The sequence below is a fragment of the Eretmochelys imbricata genome, chromosome 13 (genome assembly GCF_965152235.1).
Source record: "Eretmochelys imbricata isolate rEreImb1 chromosome 13, rEreImb1.hap1, whole genome shotgun sequence".
Taxonomy (NCBI): domain Eukaryota; kingdom Metazoa; phylum Chordata; order Testudines; family Cheloniidae; genus Eretmochelys; species Eretmochelys imbricata.
This window is the reverse complement of record NC_135584.1, coordinates 19,151,352-19,168,185: the sequence shown is the minus strand read 5'-3', so window position 1 is coordinate 19,168,185 and position 16,834 is coordinate 19,151,352. Positions and strand designations below refer to the sequence as shown.

The following is a 16,834-nucleotide window of genomic DNA, read 5'->3' as shown; positions in this document are numbered from 1 at the left end:
ACAGCACCCATCCACCCACCCAAATTTTGATTAGGAGTAAGGATCCCCAAGAACAACAACCACAGCCTCTAAAAGTCCTTAATGAAACTGAACATTTTGAATTATCAAAGCACTCTGCAAATGTTAATGAACTAGTGCTCCCAGCCCCTGGGAGGTTGGTTAGTAAGCATTAAGGGAGTTAGGTGTCTAGATTCAACTGATGTTTGCCTGCCATCGTAGCCAGTGTTCTTTGGCCAGGGCAACTGCTTTGCTAGTTGGTGGGGTGGTCAGGTCCCCCACATCCAATGCATATACTGTCTGTGCAGCATGCACCACCCAGGGAATATGTAGCAATGTGTTCCTCCTGCCCATCATACTATATCCCACTCTGCAGAGCCGTTGCATACCAGCACCACTCTGCTTCCCCCCGCCCTCCCATGCAGCGTAGGGATTTGGGGAATAAATAAGTCTCTAGCTCAATTAAAGTTCAGATAATTTTTGGTAGCAAATGCAAACTTTCAAGTGGGTCTTGTGATTGGGTTAATTTTTAACCATTTAATGATTGCTAGGGAAGTCTTGGGCAACCCTGCACTGCCCCGGAGCTGCTTCCAGTTTTACCAGAGACAAAACTGGCTCGTTAGAGAATGGCCTCTGCTCCACTGTGCCCAAGAAATACCTTTGTTCCACTGACGAATCCGGGATTTTTCATACTATGGTACCTACTGCGAACTCTGCAATGGCAGAGGAAGCCAAGCCTCATCTAGCAAGTGTTACTACAGAAGACAGACTTCCACTGCCTGGCAGCTTGAAGGAGGGGACAGGAACAACCCATCAGAAGGCATGAGCTGACATCTTGGACTTCAGGGACTTGGAGGGACAGTGTTATGGGAGCTATTGGAAGACTTTCTTGGTCAGACAAAATTTGCTGGGCAATGCACATTCATCAGCCCATTGGCTGCTTAAGCCCTCCCTGCCATTTGTCACAGGCTAGGGAGAAGAATCAGTAAGGCTAACAGTTTGCAACCACTTCTATACACACATATTGATACCTTAAGCTCTTGTACCTGCTACTGGTACTCAGAACTCCCTTTCTCTGCCTCCACAATGAGGAACCATGCTGCGGCTTGGTGATAGTCACAGTCCCCTGGCAGAATTTGGATAGCATCAAAGGGCCTCTCCAAATTACAACAGCCTCCTTGGGCTGCCATGCTGTGTTCTACAGCCCCACAACCAATACACCCCTGAGGCCCTCAGCCACACACACCTATGCCAGGAAAGCCAAGGTGGGAGAGGACCTTACTCAGTTCTTGTGACAGGGGATTCCTCCCCGGGCCAGAACCTTTAGATCGCCATTCAACACTCTGGCCCTTCTGCCCAGTGTAAAGGGGTCATAGCAGAGGTGAGGATTTCACCTTTGATCACCATTATCGGGCATACAAATACCTATCAACCTCCAGGTTGCTTGCAAACTGTTCACAATTTGACATTCATATTGTTTTGATTGGACACGAAGGTCACATGGTCTATTCACGGAGTGGGTGACCACAAGCAGGTTTCCACTCAGAATACTCGCTTCTTGCAATTATTCTGTAAATCATCATGTAAAACATGCCTTGTCTGCAAACATTCTGGCTAGCAAACAGAAGTTAAATGACTTACCCAAGGTCACGCTGCAAATCAATGGCAGAGCTTGGATCCCAATTCTGTGTTCTCACCGGCTAGACTACACTCCCTTCCCAGAAGCAGAGATAGAACCCAGAAGCCCTAACTCCCAGGCCCCCACTCTAAGCAATAGATATCACTGCTTTTCATTCTGCACATGCCTTCTCACCAGTGCACCATACCCCATTCTTGCAATCACTTCCTCTCGCAACCTTGATGCTGCTAGCCCACTGGGCTCTATGGACACCACCCATCATCTCCAGTCAGCCTCAGACACCCACTATTACTACATAGTTTGAAAGTAGTTCCTGCTCATTGCTTTTAAATGTGAGAGCTGTAACCTTTTCCTGGGAGCCGTTAAGTTTCCTTACTCCAGGCAGGAGATATCCATTGCTTCCAAGCCTGCCAGCTCCTATATCTTGCTTCTGAGTTAGTTCTAAGTTGACCTGTGTTCATTAAGGGATTGAACCTGTGTTTTTAGACAGCATTGGGCATTAAACACTTGATTAGAGCCCCTGGTAGCAGGCCTGGCTACAGCAGATGCTGCCAAGCCAGGGGACTGTAGACCCTGAGTTCATTAGAAGCAGTTGTAACAAGCACTTTGCACAGCTCATTAAAAGTGCCCCCTATGCCCAAAGTTCACAACTCCCCCTCCAGTTCTTGGGTTAGATATTCAAGAATTTCAGCAGCAGCCAGAGAGGTGGGGGTGACCCGAGGGGCCCTGGTGCAAAGCATGGTAAGGGAGATGCACTTCCTCAGGAAACCTTGCATTGTGGCTGACAAGGTTCCTTCCCCACTCTGAACTCTAGGGTACAGATGTGGGGACCCACATGAAAGACCTCCTAAGCTTATTCTTACCAGCTTAGGTTAAAAACTTCCCCAAGGTACAAACTTTGCCTTGTCCTTGAACAGTATGCTGCCACCAAGAAGCATTTTAAACAAAGAACAGGGAAAGAGACCACTTGGAGAAGACTTCCCCCAAAATATCTCCCTAACCCCTACACACCCCCTTTCTGGAGGAGGCTTGAGAATAATATCCTAACCAATTTGTTACAAAATCATCAAAGACCCAAACCCCTGGATCTTGGAACAATGGAAAAAATCAGTCAGGTTCTTAAAAGAAGGATTTTATTAAAAAAAAAAAGGTAAAAATCATCTCTGTAAAATCAGGACGGAAAATACTTTACAGGGTATTCAGACTTAAAACACAGAGGATCCCACTCTGGGCAAAACCTTAAAGTTACAGAAAACAGGAATAAACCCCCCTCTTAACACAGGGAAAATTCAGATAAAACAAAAGATAAACTAATCTGCCTTGCCTGGCTTACCTATACTGGTTGCAATATTGACTTGGATTAGGATGGGTTGGAGGAGATGGATTTCTGTCTGGCCTCTCTCAGTCCCAAGAGAGAACCACCACATAAACAAAGAGCACAACAAAAGCCTCCCCCAAGATTTGAAAGTATCTTGTCCCCTTATTGGTCCTTTGGGTCAGGTGCCAGCTGGGTTAGCTGAGCTTCTTAACTCTTTACAGGTAACAGGATGTTGCCTCTGGCCAGGAGAGATTTTATAGCACTGTATACAGAAAGGTGGTCGCCCTTCCCTTTATATTTATGACAGTGGCACTTAATGCATAGTCTGACACATTGCCCTTTCATTGTTTCAGCTCCCACTGAGGGAGCACGTGCTGGAATCCAGCCAAACCTGCCTCTGAGGTAGGACTTTCTCTTTCCCACCTGTGAGAGAGGCAGGTGGAAGTACAGATGATGCCAGTTTCCCCAGGGTCTCCTCCTTCAACGATGTGACTCCCTCAGAGAGCATTGACAAATGCAGGAGGTGCCATTCAAATGTCAGCACGCCAGGATCCTGCAGTCTGTCTGCCAATGTATGTACTCGCACAGCCCTCTTTGTGTGGTATCTCTGCTTACAACCGGAGCTGTTGCTGCACTGCAGGGGGCTAATGGTGAAGTTTTCTTAACAGCGTCCCCTCAGTATGGATGGAGGGGTGGGGGATGAGCAGCAATGGAAGGGCCCCAGCTTGACTGGTGGACTTTCAATCCTCTGACACCCAAAGCTATCAAAAATCGGAGAAACACCCTGTGCCACTGTTCATAAGGAAACTCCTAGCCAGGTGAATGTCACCTGGGTGCACACTCGGATCATGTCCACTGAAAGGTTCACTGAGGAGTTCAAATCTTTTCAGGGAGCCTTGGCCCACTTAGGATTTTCCTTGTGTTAAGTTTGTGGTTTCTTGCAGTTCCAGTGCAAGTCCGGATGAATCTTTGCCCTTTGACCCACAATGCAGAGGGGGTCATCCATCCCTTGTGAATGGAAATTGGGTCAGCTGGTTTGGCTTTCCAGGGGATCTGTCATTTACACTAATTGGCCTTCACAATTCCAGTGGAGCTTTTACGGAGTCGAGTTAAAAAACCCTGAAGACCTTGAATAACTCAACCCCACCTCCCACACCCAGCCCCCACTGTGCACTCATAGTGCTCAGTGCTTAGGCCAAACTGAGACCTAAGATAATGGTTCTGTTTAAATGCTGTACATTAGGCCCCACATCTCCAGTCCCCTTTAAAAGATATTAAGAAGTGTATTGTGTTATGGCCAAAATCCAGCCTCTCCTTCATGGCTGTGGAGGGCCCTTTGGCAGCAGAACTGGTGTGGTTCCAGTACATAAGGTAGGGGTGGATGTGGGGGCCACCTGTGACATTAGGATCTGGGCCTTTAAGGGCTGAGCTTCCAAGGCAGAGAGTCTGTGAGGGGTGCTGTGAAGCTGCTTAGCTAGTTGGAACAGGACACAGAATAAAGCACATTAAGCACCGAGTGATCACTGAACACTACAATGCACAGCTGGACCAATACCCACCAGATCTAACTTCCACTAACTGTTAATACCCCCCTCGAGGCAATTACACTGGCATAGCTCACCAGAGCACAGGGCACTCTGCCCTCCACCCAACTCTGTCGTGCTCCCTCCTGCCCAAGGGTGTGGGGAATGGGCAGCATAGAGCTAGCTACTGTGGCTTCTTATTACCAAGGGATTCCTCTACAATCAGGGCTTGCCTTAGGGCAACTTTCCAACTGCTTTATGCTGCTCAAAGCTTCCAGGACGGGGGGCTGAGGTACTGGCCCAGGGTGTTCATCATATATATTTATCAGGGTTTAGCTACTATGCCAACAGATAGATTATATATTAAATCAATGCATGGACTTGCACCTGATCTAGCTTTATTACCTTCACTGAGGGCCTGGATCATAAGAAGCTGGTTTGAGAAACCTCCAAATCAATGAGGTTTCTAGCAGCTGTCCATTCTAAGTCAGTCATTTAACTTCAGCCAGGCAGTTAATGGCATATGTTCCACAGCCAGCACACGTTCCTTTTACAAGCCACTATGCCATCTGCTATGCCACCACATGGGCTCCCCTCACCTGCTGAGACTGCCTGTTCAAGCCTCTTGGTGAACATTGTTATATATGTAACCGGTGTCCTTCATTTCCCAGCCTGCTGCTGAGGCTGTGCAGGACAGGTTAAACACAGTTCCAGACCTCAGAATTTAATCCCACGTGGATACCTAAGTAAGGTTCTTTGCTTGCTGAAGAAAAATGAGTCAATTTATATTTTGACACCCGAGGTTTTACCTCGAATGTGAACAAATGACACTCTGCAAGAGTGACTTCCAGCTGTAGGCTCATCCATACTCTAAACTTAAGGAGGACGGCATGGTTCAGATAGTGAAATTGCCGCTCAGATTTGTTTTAAACATGCAGGGCCAAATTCTGCCCTGATTTATAGTCACTACACCAGGAATTTGGCTTTAAAGTAATACAGATAGTAATGGCAGTGAAGCAGCAATTTTTAAAATTGAGACTGAATTTAGAGCTCATGAAAATTAAAGACTAATTGCTAACATAGCTCAGTCAGACACGGTGAAAGTTTGCCACATGCAACTCTGCCAACGCCTCTGTAACCTGACCTGCAGCCGCTACTGCTATTCCAGTCCTTGGCTCTCCGCACTGTACCCCACAATGTGCCGAAACACTGATCTGCAGCACCCCCCGCACACAATGCCCAGTTCTGAGCTGCAATCCCCTCCACTCTTCTAAATATTGGGTCTTTCTAGAGCAAAAAAGTGCAAATCACGCTGAACTGTGTGGACGTGCACATGAGGAGTGAGCTACCAGTATATTAGAACCGCTGAGTCTGGGCTTTCAAGGGCTGGTCTATACTACAAAGTTAGGTCGACATAAGGCAGCTTATGACAAGAAAGCCCTGCTCCCTCAGAGAGCTGGGCAGGTGGACCCTGCTCCCAGCTGGGAACCAGGGTGAGAAGCCCAGGGGACTTTGGACTCGGATCCCAGCTGGGAGCCAGGGCGAGAAGCTGGGGTGACTTCCTCCCCACACCTGGCAGGGAAGGGGCAGGCAGGAAGCCCTGGGCAACTTCCCCACTCCCGGTGGGGAACAGGGAGCAGAATGGGAGGTAGCCCACCAGGACCCCAGGAGCCTGTGGGGCAGCCAGGGTCCTGGCAGGGAGCTGCCAGTAGAGCTGAGAGACCAGGCTCTCAGCTCCCCACACTGTCCCTCTTAGGTCAATGGAAGTGCTCCTGGTGAGGACACGCACTACGGACTCAAGGAGAGTAGTGTAGACAGGCACTACTGCAGTAATTACTGTGGTGGCTGCAAGGTGACCTAGGTTTGTAGTGTAGACATACCCCAAGACAAGAGTCTGCATTTAACACACAGCATGCTTCTTCTACCACAGATTGTATGCCTGGACCTACATCAGTGTCAGCTTCAAAAGGGAAACCATTAAAAGTTTTAGTCACTTGTTCAGCCACAGAAAATGAATGCCCAAGCTAATATAATGAGCTATTTACAAGTCTGCAGAAGGAATTAGATACCTGTTATGTAATCTTATTTCTGCCCTTTGAAACAATCAAAAGATTTCATGTGCACTTAGTAAGACATCATCCAAAAACAACAGTTACGCAAAATGGAAACTATGGATTTTAATTCCATAAAGGAATTCTCACTGCTACTGTGTGGTGACATCAACTAAAACAATGTTCCTGCCTCTTCTTCTTCTTTCTTTTTTATTTCAGGGATTCATGTTGTGACTTTGGATGTGTAGGTTTTATCTGACTAGAGCCATGCACAAAGTCAGTAGACTACACAGGTGTCCCCAACACAGCTCTGCGAATGCACGTGAATCATGACCTGCTATAGCCATGGTTGTTCCAGTCCAGAGCTTCTCTTGAGAAGAGACTGCCAAACATACTGAACTGTGCCCAATTTTTGCTGACAGGAACAAATTCATTTTCAAGTGGATCTGAGTCATGATGTGAATTCAAGGGTGAAATCCTGGCCCCGTTTAAGTCAGTGGCAAAAAACTTCCCAATCATTGGGGTGAAATGCCCCAAGTCTCCTGAGAGGAAATACAAGTCATTCTAGACATCTAGCCAAACTCTGTGTGATTTGTAAAAAATCCTGTATTTCCCCAAGAAGGTTTTCAGCATTCACTGTAAAGACATGTCACTTGCTCTGCTGTCTAACACACAGTCCCCAAGCCCAAATCCTAAACTAAAAACAGCTTGTACAAAATAATCCAAATATTCACTCAAGAAGCTTCGTCAGTCATGATAACAAAGGTTGCCTGTTTACAAGCACATCCCACACCTGCAAAATGCCATATTTCGCAACATTGCTTGTAAGAGGGAATGATAACAAGCCATTGAAACCATGTAATACTCACTGGGCATATTGTGGTCCATGCGTCACTTTATTGAGAATCCAGCCACAATGCTAACACCAAACCTGCAACTTTTGGCTCTCCTGAGAAAGCTGTTCTTGGGTGTAGATCTTGGGATTGCCTTATAGTGGGATTTCCTTACAGTTGGGGAGGCAGTGTACCTAGTAAATAGAACTCTATGCTGGGACTCTGGAATCCTGGGTTAATAGCTCTACTGGCCTGCTGGGTAACCTTGGGCATGTCACTTCATCTCTCTGTACCTAAGTTTCCCTTTGAGATCTACTAATAAAAAACATTCTAAGTACTCAGTATCCTAGGAAGGTTGAAAGAGTAGAATCCCATACTAGTTAGTGCCAGATCTTAGCATATTCCACTTAATTGTAGCCAGTTCTGAGACCCTTCTTGCTTAGTTCTGCATTAGTCAATATTCCCACCACCCTGGGTTGGATTGGTTTGTTTGGAGCTATCGCTGCCCCCTCCCCGCCCCACCAAAACTCTAGGCACTTTCACAAATATATAAATACACATCACAGTTAACATCACTGTATCTGCATCCTACAACAAAGCAGCTTTTCACCAAGACATCAAAAGAGTTAAACTAAGCACAGGCCCTGCCCCTGAACTCACTTCCACCCCAAGTCCCCCAGAGTGAAAAATGATGGACTTCCAGTGTCCCTACAGGGACCACTCCTCAGAAAACGCCTTCCTGGCAGTTAAACCAAGGGGGAATCTAGCTCAAGAAACTACGCTATCCACAGCTGTGGTAGCACAACAGGGGAAGAGAGCCAGAGTAGCCACGGCCCAAACCAGTTAGGGATAAAACCACACAGGGTAATGGCTAAGCAACCAGCGCAGCTCACAGTCATAGGCTAAGCCTTATCCAGGCTGTGAGTTCAGGTAGAACACCTTATTTTCACCCTCAGGCCAGACTCTGCTCACAGTGCCAGGGGCTTAATGCCATGCTGTAGAATCTGACCCGTAGTGTACTCTGGCGGGTATGGACCATAGATCTAATTCCCTCTGCCTTCTCTCTTTCCCCTTGTGAGATGTGTGGCCCCATCTGTGCAGGGGGCCCTGTGCAGTGCAGTTTTCCCAGGCTCAGGAATCCAATGCCATTCTACCCTCTATGGAGCTGGAGGCACCGTTTGCATCAGGTATTTATCATTTATCAAGCAAACACTGAGGATCGGGTGGGGAAAGCTGGGGTGGGAAGGTTCATGAGGTCTCCTGACTTGAAATGCTCCTTCAGGGCATAGTGCTGCTGGTTCCCTTGTCTTCTTCTGGCGGGTGAGGGAAAGCTCTCCCCAGGCAGTCAGCAGGGAGGGCAGGCTGTCCGGGGAGGGGATTCAGACCCGCATGGAAGCCAGCCCCAGTGTCGCCAATGACTTGACTGGAAAGGGTCTGGAAAACACGCTCATGTACCAGGTGCGGCGACGGGCTGGAGGGGGGCACTTGGAGCCGGGCACGGGCGCAGCCTTTCCGCAGTGCCTTGGCCGGGCGCAGAGCGGGGAAGGGAGCGCAGGAGGGGGGCACACATCGCACGTGGAGCCGGGGCTGGCTGTGTCCCCGCTGCCGGGCGCCCTGTGCCAGCGAAACGCGGCTCTGAGAAGCCGGCGCTTGGCGCCGAGAGACCCGGCGGAAAGTTCTAAGAGTTGGACACCAGCTCGCTGGCTGCGGTCCCTGCTGCATCCAAAGGCGCCAAGGCCGGGCTCCGCCGGGACCGCGAGACAGCCCCGGCCCGGGGGAGGCCCCAGGGGCAGACGAGGCGCTGGGCCGGTGGCGGATCGGTTCCAGCTGGGGCGCTCCAGGGCGGGAGCACCTGGCCCAGAGCAGGCAGGGCAGAGGGGAGTGGCTAGGGGGCAGGTAGGTGACTTGCCCTGCGAAAGGGGACAGAAGAGATGTGGGGAGGGAGCATGGCAGGCAGGGCAGGGGCTCCCCTCGGGGCAGCGAGCACGGCGGGCGGGGCTCCCTGGGATGGAGGGAGGGGGGTCGCTAGGGGGCCAGGTCTGGAGGTGTCTCTTGGAGACAAGCAGGGGAATCGGGATTCCCTGGGGGCAGGCGGGAGGGATCCCCTGTGGGGCTCCAAGGGCGGGGGGGCAAGAGAAGGGGTTACCTTGGGGGGCAGGCTGATGATGATGGGCAGCAGCACCAGCGGGGTGCAGAGTAACACCAGGAACCGGCGGATACTCCACACTTTCTTCACTAGGGCTCCGATCGCTGCCATAGCCCGACAGACACCCAGCTGGACCCGAGTGCGCCCGGGCGCAGGGGCCGCCGCTTTATCCCGGGGGGAGGAGAGTTACTCCGGGGGGAGGAAGGGAGGGCTCTTACCTGGGGGCGGCACAGAGCACGGGGCCACTGCTGCTGGCCTTCAGCCCCCTCCCCCGGACACCCCGCCCCTCTACCCGGGCACACACACACCCAGGCTCCGGACACCCCTCCCCTGCCCCCCACGTCCGGACATACACACACACTCACGCACCCGCATGACAACCCCGCTCCTCATTCCTTCCACCCCCGGTCCCGCATCCAGCCCCATCCCGCCTTGTCCAGGCTCCGGCCACCCCACCCGCAGGCCCCCCGCACGCTGCCCCGGGAGCTGGAGTCCAGAGGCCGGCGCGGGTCCCCGGCAGACACCTGTCTGTTGCCTGGAGGAGAGGGAGCTGTTTGATTCAGAGAACAGCTTCCCCTCCCCGAGCTGAAGGGCGCATGATGTGCAAAGCAACCCCACGGGGCTGGTGAGCGGTGAACTCCGGCGAACTAGGCTGCGCGATCTTGTCCAGTCTGGCTAGATACCACCGTGGTGGGCGCCTTAGAAATCCCTAACCGCCCCAAGGCTGGGGACAGGGCGGGGGCAAGGAAGAGGCGTTTTGCACCCAGTTCTGTCAGAAGCCATCGCTCAGTATCCTGGGGGCACGACCCATCCCTTGTGGGTCCCACAGCCAGCTCCCACGGGTTGCTGGCACGCCAGTCTTGGAGCGCTCCCTACGCTGGCCAGCCAGAGTTGGCGGAAGAAGAGCTGGCCTGCTAGCGGAGGGTCTGGGCACCCTGCAGAAATAGGGCCCCTACCAGCTCTCCCTAGCCTCCACCCTTCTGCAGGAAGCGCGGTCCTTGCTGCTGCCCATGCCTCATGGGACTCGCTGCTGCTCATCACTCCCCCCCCTCCCCTTTGGCTTGAATGTCAGGGAAGTGCAACCCCCTCTCTTGAGCCTGCTCGGATGATGCTGCTTCCTGCCATCATCGCGGCTTTCCCCCCTTCATGGGTCTCCGCCCAGCAGATGGTAGGTCAGGTGGGAATGTGCTGCCTGGAGTCAGAAGCACGAGGGGCCATTGGCTGCATGTGTTCTGGGTATGAATTAGGCTCCCTGAGTGCCATAGGGGTGGAGACAGCTCCGCATTAATCACTGGTGCCACCAACTCCTTTCTACAGCCAACAGGGAGCTATCCTGAAGTGTTTTCTCAGTTATCAAACACCAGATCCCTCTCTTCAAAGCCTCATCACTGAAAAGCGCCTGATTGCATCTATGACAGAGTGAATCCAGCTGTAAACTAATCACACTTGCTTCACAAGTAGTACACTAGCCATGATGATGTAGGGCCTGGGCCTGCCTTTCTGCAGCCACTTAGCTCGTTTTACAACGTGGAGCTGGCAGTCCCAAGTTATTCTGCCGGTTGGCATTGCAGTAAGTGAGGAGAAATAGGGACAGTTGCTGTATTGGGGGGCTTATATGCAACATCCAAGTTAAACAGTTCAGAGTTTAATAATAATAAATAATATAGTAATATGAGCTCAAGGCCAAGTCATTTAAACATTACAGAGAAGCTGGCAGCCCCTGCCATAGTGTTTCCTTTCAGTCATTTTAGAAGTGTGTTGTCCTTGGAGCAAATTTACTCCTGGTTCAACACGACTGAAACCAGTAGTTACACCAGGGATGATTCTGGGCTGGCCCTAGTGTTTAGTGAGCACAAGCAGTGTATGTTTTGTTATCCTTGGGTATCTAATATGAAGAAACACTGTGTTTGTGATGCTGCAGTTGGTCGCCTTTAGAAGGACGGTAATGGCAGCTTCTCCCCCAAATGTGCCTTTTACAGGGAATACCAAGGCCCAGTATGAGAATGAGTTTCAACAAATGGTCCAGAGACCATGAAGTACAGGGCCAAATTAACCTTTTGTGGTCCTGGCCCCAAACATATTTGTGGGCCCCCATGGGGACAATGGGGCATGGCATGGCAGGGGCGGCCCCGCTTCACCCAGCCCACAGCAAGGGCACTATTTACAAACCAGCAGTTGCCCCATGCATAATGGCCCGCCCAGCTCTGTGCTGCCTGCCAGCCAGCCCCTTCCCTCGGTGGTGGACCCATGCCATGTCACACAGCCCCCCTGCCCAACACCAGAACACCCCCACGATTCCCTATGGCCAGAGCCCCTCCCCTGACCCGCTATCCCCAGCACCTCCCCAGACCCTGCCACAAATGCACAACACCACCGCTGCCCAGCACCCCACACAGAAGCCCGTTCCCTAGTGCCCCAACACACAGAGATCTACCCCGCCCCCTCACAGCCCAGCACCCCCCACTGGCCCTCCAGAGACCCACGGCCCCACACCCCGCCACCCAGCCCACTCACCGGCCCTGCTGGGATATGACTGTGTCTGCCAGGATGAGCTACCAGGGCAGGTACCAGGGTGGGGAATCGCTCCAGCCCTTTGAGAGTGGTGAGATCAGCCAGGCCAGGGCCTGCCCCACCCGGGCTCCGTCAGGACCCACTTGCCTGGAGGGACCCAGCCAAGCACCCCACACTGTCTCCCACCACAACTGGCCAGGCTTCTGCATCAGTCCCAGGTGGATCAGCTCTAGGAAGACAGGCAGGGCCCCACAGGTGGTGGGAAGGAGAGACTGCCTGGAGCCGGAGGTGCACTGGGGTCTGGCCAGGGGGCAGAGAGAAGCAGGCGGGTTGAGGCCACGGGGTGGAGAGGAGCCATCGGCTGACCGGCAGGTTAGCTGAGAGAGCAAGTGGTGGGTGGGGTTGGGGGAAGCCAGCGGGCTGGCGGGGTCTCAGGGCATAATGCAAGCAGAGCAGGCCAGGGCCCCTTCTGAGCATGGGCCCGGCTCCATGGCACCACTGTAAACCTAGCACAAATGAAGTAGTGGGATACACAGTGCACCTGAGACTCCAAGGCACCCATTTTCATTTTGTGATAGTTTAGTCTAGTCTCGATTCTCAATTGCCTTGCACCTTATATCATCATTGACGCTTGTGCAAAAATGATAAGCATTCCCATAGGTGTGTGTGGAGTAATCTGATTTGGGAGATCTCACCTGCTTACGTAGTTGCAAGGGAGAAGGCATTGGAAAATAAGGACCTTATTTTTAAAAGATAGAGGTTTTGCCAGACTAAGAAATCTAAAGCAAAGCTTCAGTATAGAAATCAATTCAAAAAATGTCATGTAACTTTAAATTTTGCACAGTTAAGCTACAAAAGGCAGGAAATGTAAAGTTAAGATTCCATCAGAAACATTAACTGTGTAACCTTCATTATTATTTAACATTTATATTACAGTAACACCCAGAGAGGCTTCAGCTGGGATCAAGGCCTAATTGCACAAGCAAATGCATTCTCTGCCGTGAAGTCTTAGAATTAGGTTTTTGCAGTTAACGTCTAGAGCTTTTTAAAGAAAAAGTGGGAGAGGAAGGGGGAGGGTAGAGGGAAATAAAAAATCCAGGGCTCCTCAGTTTGCGATGTTTACAAGATGTGGGAGGGCTGCATTTCAAAGGGCATCTGCAAAAGCTCTCATTGGCTGCAGGTGTGGTAGGTATGATTGTATAGTTATAGGTGTAGCCATTGCACTATGCTTTGAAAATCTGGCCCCATGAATGAAATTTACATTTCAATCCAGATATCTATGGAATAAAATTCCAGACCTAGGGTCATAACCACCTCATCTTTCCCATACTGCTAAATAGGAGGAGATCCCCAGCTAGATGGAATAGGAGTCCCCGTGTGAAAAGGGTTGAGACCCACTGGTCTATAGGATTACAATCCAGAAGTGAATATATAGGCAAAGTTCTCACTGAGATCAGTGGAGTTTTGCCTGAGAAAGGATGTCAGGATATGGTCCAATAGCAGAAGGTAATGCTGCAGATCTGCTTAGCTTAGATTCTTGCTTTCTTTGTGCTCCCCATTCCCCGTTACATCTTCCTCCATAATTTAGAGCATATTTTATTTAGATATTGTTCAGACACATACATGGGCCAAAAAGTGAAAAATTCTACGTTCTGGGTTGCAGAATCACAGAATACAACTCAGCGTAATGACAGCCAACAGCTCCAAATCTATTGTCCCCAGAACTCAGACACCAGCCAGCACAGCTGTGAAATAGCTGTCAGTGGAAAGAGCATGTTTCCAGAGATGATTTCTCCAGTAACAAGGTAACTAAAAGGTTCTTATAAATAACTAGAAGTTATTCCTTCTCACAGTAGAATGCAGGTCAAACCTGACTCAGATAAAACAAATGGAATGGGCAGACTGGGCTGGTTGAGAGAGGTAAGGCTTTTCCCTCTACATGTTCCCGTCTCCACTAGAAGGGCACTGAGATTAGGAAGAGCCCAGACAAAGGAAAGAAGATGGAAGAGAGCCACACACATCATGTTGATTGATCTCCTTTCACAGTAACTAAGAATTAAAGAAACCAACTGACGACTTTGTTAGCGAGTTACCCTTAATCAGCTGATTAAGGGATACAGAGTGACCTGCAAACAAATCAACCCAATCTATGGCGTTGAACAGACATTGTTCATATGAGCAGTGTCACTGTCTCGTTAAGATTACTTGGTTAATTAACATTTATTTACTTTTGTCTATTTATTTAAAGTGTAAAATGTGCTTAACACTCCAAGTGCTAGTATAAGGCAGTTTAAAAATACACACACACAAAGTAAAAACTTATTTTCCACTGAATGCATCCGATGAAGTGAGCTGTAGCTCACGAAAGCTTATGCTCAAATAAATTGGTTAGTCTCTAAGATGCCACAAGTCCTCCTTTTCTTTTTGCGAATACAGACTAACACGGCTGCTACTCTGAAACCTGTCAAAGTAAAAACTGACTCGCTATCAACATATAACAATCACTGAACTCCCTTCCCCAGCAACACAAGCCCATCTTCCTGCCATCGCCACTCAGCCCTAGTCATTCCCCCCTCAGAAAAAGCCTAGGAGAATAGAGATTTCTTGCAACATGCTTTGAAGACCAGCACATCTGGGTTTCTTCAGACCACAGGGGCCAATTTATTCCAGAGCTGAATGGCCTCCGCTGAAAAAACCCTATCCCAAGCCCCATACAAACATATCTGGTGACGATAGGCTTCTGAATCCTAATTGGTATCAAGTGTAGAGCTCTGTCTCCAAAGTAAGGAAAAGACCAAAATCATACCAATACCCTACAGCATCTTCAGCTGCAACAGACTCCAAAGCAATTTGCAGATGGGGAGCCCACCTTTCAAACTTGGGCACCCAGTTGTCAATCTGAGTACCCGAATGCACAGTTAGTGCCCTCACTTAGGTGACAAGTATGAAAACTGGACCCTGTGTGTATGGGGATCATTTAGCCCACCACTGAAAAGCAGCTGCCTCTGGGATGGAAATGCAGCACTCATGCTGCACCAGTAACACACTGCCATCATATTTATAGAAGTTGAAGAGTAACTAATGCAATTGAAAGTCCAGGGGCAAGTGTAGTAAAGAAGGTAAAGCTGGAATTTGCCCAGGATACCCCAGTTAATACCCCTACTCTTGTGGGAACCTTTCATGACTACAGTTGGCACATCTTATCCAAAAGACGGTGTATCCAGCAAAAGAGCAAGCACCTTGCTGAGGCATTGGCTCAGTAATGACAGAGGAAAGAGTAACTATTGAATCACCAGCACTCTCTGCAGTACAGCACCTCCTAGCACCATGCTGAGGCAGCGGCAGAGTACTAAGTAATAAGGGTGCCAACCAGGCCTGAGTTAACTAACATGCACTCAGGGCGTTTGCACAGGGCGCCCATCTCACGAGCAAGCTCGACCACCAGATTTGGGTGGGTAGCATTGTGACGACGGGCCAAACCTGAGTGGTGCGGCGACCAGACACATGAGATGACAACGCCACTCACTCTAATTTAGCCTGGCTGTCCCCACCACGGGCCAAATTTGAATGAGTGGCGTTGTGACCTGGCAATACCACCCACGCAAATTTGGTCCTTGCCGTGAGAGTGCAGGGCAGGTGAGGGGAGCAACAAGAGCCACAGCCGGGATCGTAAGGAGCTGCCCTTGCCCCGAACTGGAGCAAGCACGGAGCCAGGTGGTGCGGTGGGGGGTGCCGGTGAATGGGCAGGAAGGTTCATGGGGTGGTGGTGGATGAGGGGCGGGGACCTCAGTTGTTGGTGGACTAAGGGTTGGTGGGGAGTGTTGCAGGGTGAGGGGTTGGGGGCACTGGGGGATGTTAGGAGGTGGTGGGGTGAGTTGTGGGGGGAATGGAGGATTTTGGACGGTGGTGCGGCTGGGGGCTGGGATGTTGAGGTGAGTGGGGCATGTTGGGGGCTCTGCCAGTGGGGCTGAGATGCCGGGGGCTGAGGTGAGCAGGATGTATGTCAGGGCTTCTGGGATGCGTAGGGGATGTCAGGATAAGTGGGGGCAGGCAGAGGGCTGTGGGGGTATATGTGGGAGGGGCATTCGGGGGTCTGTGTGGGGGGGGTGGGGGTGGGCTGGGGTGCTGTGCAGCTCCTGTTCGTGCTCTGCAGGGCTGGTAGCAGCTGGAGTGCAGCGAGAGTGGGGTTGTAGGGCCACTCAGGTTTGGCCCAGCTGCCCTGCCGTGGTAACGGGGAAGGTGGGGGCAGCCCAATTTGCCCAGGACACCAACATTCTTTCACCCAGCGCTGATATCAGTTGGTTCACCATTATCACTTCCTGGGATTTCCCAGCAGAACTAACCCAACTCTTTTTAACTTGAGGGCCAGCAGTATCATATCTAACAAGACGTGTATTAGTTGTATACAACTCTATTGCAAATCTAGCAACAACAAAAAACAGTGGTTGCCCATATCTTTTTAAATGCAGCCAAATCTAAAGTGTCCTTTTTCACAGCATACCAGCTTTAGTGGTCTTTTTAAAATCACAGGACTACGCTGCTATTTGCCTGAAGTGGGTATGTGCTTGTTTGTGTTGGTTTCTGTTTTGTTTTCCAGGGGACCACTGTGTTATTCTAATTTTACACTAGTGCAGCTCTGCTGCTAATGGCATTACACCAAGACAGTAAAATGGGTGTAAGGCGGGGTGACCCTACTTCTTTTCCATCTCTATTCTCAGAAAAGGGACACAGGCATCTTCTCTCTCCTCAAGATCTTCCACACTGCAGAGTACCTTGCTTCATGCCATTTGTTATCAGAGGGAGTTAGCAGGTCATG

General features: G+C 50.4%; 1 protein-coding gene across 1 annotated transcript in view; it reads right to left on the bottom strand.

Annotated features, from left to right (window-relative positions):
- SLC13A3 (solute carrier family 13 member 3) overlaps nucleotides 1-9,618 on the bottom strand; it is a 40,196-nt gene extending 30,578 nt beyond the window's left edge. Inside the window, exon 1 of the mRNA XM_077832044.1 lies at nucleotides 9,508-9,618. Within this exon, the coding sequence (XP_077688170.1) occupies nucleotides 9,508-9,618 (111 nt within the window). The remainder of the gene's footprint in view (nucleotides 1-9,507) is intronic.
- Nucleotides 9,619-16,834: the final 7,216 nt, after the last annotated feature.